The sequence below is a fragment of the Orycteropus afer genome, unplaced genomic scaffold, assembly GCF_000298275.1.
Source record: "Orycteropus afer afer isolate SDZICR_OR568_19922 unplaced genomic scaffold, OryAfe1.0 scaffold00276, whole genome shotgun sequence".
Classification (NCBI taxonomy): domain Eukaryota; kingdom Metazoa; phylum Chordata; class Mammalia; order Tubulidentata; family Orycteropodidae; genus Orycteropus; species Orycteropus afer.
Window position 1 is genome coordinate 2236155 of NW_006921863.1, and position 3236 is coordinate 2239390.

The following is a 3236-nucleotide window of genomic DNA, read 5'->3' on the forward strand; positions in this document are numbered from 1 at the left end:
CAATGGAAGCAGGAGTCAGGACATCAGGCGACGTACAGCACTGGGCAAATCGGCTGCAAAGGACCTCTTTCAAGTACTAAAGAGCAAAGATGTTCCCTTGAGGACTAAGGTGCGTCTGACACAAGACATGGTATTTTCAATCACCTCATATGCATGTGAGAGCTGGATGATGAATAAGGAAGACCAAAGAAAAGTTGATGCTTTTGAACTGTGGTGTTGGCAAAGAATGCTGAAAGTACCATGGACTGCTAAAAGAACTAACAGGTCTGTCCTGGAGGAAGTGCAGCCGAAATGCTCCTTGGAGGCGAGAATAGCCAGACTTCATTTCACATACTTTGGTTATATTGTCAGAAGGGACCATTCCCTGGAGAAGGATGTCATGCTTTGTAAGGTGGAGGGTCAACGAAAGAGGGGAAGGCCCTCAGCAAGGTGCATTGACACAGGGGCGGTAGTGATGGGCGTAAGTGTAGGAAGAATCGTGGAACTGGCTCAGGACCAGGCAGTGTTTTGTTCTGCTGTACATAGGGTCGTTATGAGTTGGACACAACACCATGGCACTGGACAACAACAACAACAAGGAAGAAAGGACAATCTGTAACTTCCTGAGAAGTAAAACCAGAAGCAAAAAGATCTAGGTTGGATCTACGTTGGTAACTGACTCATTGTATTCAACACAACTCTCAATCCTCATCGTACCTTATTCAGAAGGAGCTGCATAATTTGTGGGTCTTAGAGCAAAATGAAAATGTGGACCTCTTGTACAAAAATTATTTAAAATTTTAAGGTGGTGACAGCAGAGCATTAAACCAAGCACAGGGCCCATTTAAGCATGGAGCCTTGTGTAATTGCACATATTGCTCCTCTGTGTAGCTACCCTGGATTTATCATTTTATTTTTTAAGTGTTGAATGCTTTGGGGAAACTCAACCCATTGTCCTTGAGTTGATTATGACTCATACCAATCCTATAGGACAGAGTAGATCTATCCTATAGGGTTTCCAAGGATATAATCTTTATGAAAGCAGACTGCTTCATCTTTCTCCCACAGAGCAGCTGGTGGGTTTGAACCACCACCCTTTTGGGTAGCAGCTGAACACTTACCACTGTGCCATCAGTGCTCCTTTTGGGGGAAAAAAAAATGGCAAGGTGTAAATTAGGGGCTGGAAACAAATATTTTTTACTTTGCTTTTTACTATAGGCCATGTAGTCTCCATCCCAGCTACTCAACTCTGCTGTTGTAGGAGCCATAGCCAATATGTAAAAGAATGAGCATGTGTATGTTTTGATAAAGTTTTATTTATGAAAACAAGTAATAGGCTAGATTTGACTTGTGGATGATAGTTTGCCAATCTTTGGTATAAATGACAGAAATGACCCTAGAGTTAATTTTTCAATGGTCTCTACTCTTTCTTCAAATCTCAGTGTCTCAATCTAGACAGAACTGGCATGCACTAATTAGTCCTATAATAATCTATATTTAATGTGGGGCCTGGGGATATCATATCACAATATGAAATCAGATGTCAGTCTGGTTATCTTCTACTTGAAAATAAGATGCTGAAGAAAATCTGTGTGTGTTACTTCAGTCCACTGCTGTTGTTGTTGTTGTTAAGTGCCGTCGAGTCATTTCCGACTCATAGCGACCCCATGCACAGCAGAACGAAACACTGCCCGATCCCGCGCCAGCCCCACAATCCCTGCTATACTTGAGCCTCAGTCCACTGAGGTGATAATATTCTATACACTTAAAGCACCTCAGTAATTAATACTATTCAATAAGTGATTGAAACTACCTAGCTCTTTTTTCCTGAAATCAAGAAATGGTCAGAGCTCAAAACAGATGGAAGGTGAGAAAAATAAATTTATCCTACTTGCTAGTGAGTGAGCAAAGACCAGAATCATATTCCAAGTGCATTTTATTTATGACAAGTGACTGCCTCTTTTTTTCTTTTTCTTCACATTTTCATACTGTAATCTTTGAATAAAAATAATACCTTATTGATACCTGTAATGAAAAGGACTCGAGGGCATTTGATTTTTTTTTTTTTTTTTTTAATAGACTTTTACGTCAGGGATGTTTTTTGATCCTTTCACATTCAAATTGTGCCTCTCCAGAAACTTGTACTAAGGTTCAGTCTTGCTACAGCTAGAATTTAAATAGCTCTTGCTTTTTACATGGAATTCTGTCTTCTCTAGTGCCACAGAATGGTTCTTTTAGTCGCTAATTAGCTAACAGAAACTGCATCTGTCATTTTCCTTTTCTCTTTAAAGCTATAAAAGGGCATGTCTGAACACATACTAAGGGACAAGGAAAAGAAAAAAAAAAAATGATTCAATGGCGAACGACCTAGGGGTTTTACATTTAATTGACATAATGTATGATCCCAAAACTTCATACATATTGTTCTATATCGCCCCAGTCCCCGCCTCCGCCCCCCAGCCCCATGGAGAAACATTTCCTTTTTTGGCTTGTTTCATTTCTGTGACTCCGTTACAGACAGGCGCATTGACTCTCTCTCCTTCTCACCACAGGCCGTTTTTACTACCTGATTCACCCCACCAAGCTGACCTATGATGAAGCGGTGCAAGCTTGTCTCAATGATGGTGCTCAGATTGCGAAAGTGGGCCAGATCTTCGCTGCCTGGAAACTTCTTGGCTACGATCGCTGCGATGCAGGCTGGTTGGCGGATGGCAGCGTCCGCTACCCCATCTCCAGGCCAAGAAGGCGCTGCAGTCCCACCGAGGCTGCCGTGCGCTTCGTGGGTTTCCCAGATAAAAAACATAAGCTGTATGGTGTCTACTGTTTCAGAGCATACAACTGAGTGTGCCTCTAGAGCACATCGGTTTTAAAGTCAGAGAAACATGTGAAATGTTTTTGTTTTTGTTATTTCAATATGAACTCATGCAAGTTACCAAAACTGTGATAACCCTTTTTTACTTACTGTAAAGAGTCATTTTCATATAGACCAATTCATTAATTTGTTTTTGTAAAGCTATCATTCGATATATATTATAAATTAATATAATTTTAAGGGAAGCACTACATAAGGAGGCTTTGGAGCCAAACTGTTTAAGCTACATCATCAAAGTATTCTTTTATGAATGGGGCATGCAATAGCTTGAGAATTGCTAGGGTTATAATTAAGGAAAGTAAAGCTACTCCAACAGCAGCTTCCACAAGCACAAATTTTACACATTTGTATAATTTTGAAATGTACTACAACACACAAATTAAAG

The 3236-nt window shown here is 40.4% G+C and overlaps 1 protein-coding gene across 1 annotated transcript in view; it reads left to right on the top strand.

Annotated features, from left to right (window-relative positions):
• The window catches only part of HAPLN1 (hyaluronan and proteoglycan link protein 1), a 63971-nt gene extending 61150 nt beyond the window's left edge, over nucleotides 1-2821 (top strand). The window contains exon 4 of the mRNA XM_007950543.2: nucleotides 2532-2821. Within this exon, the coding sequence (XP_007948734.1) occupies nucleotides 2532-2821 (290 nt within the window). The remainder of the gene's footprint in view (nucleotides 1-2531) is intronic.
• Nucleotides 2822-3236: the final 415 nt, after the last annotated feature.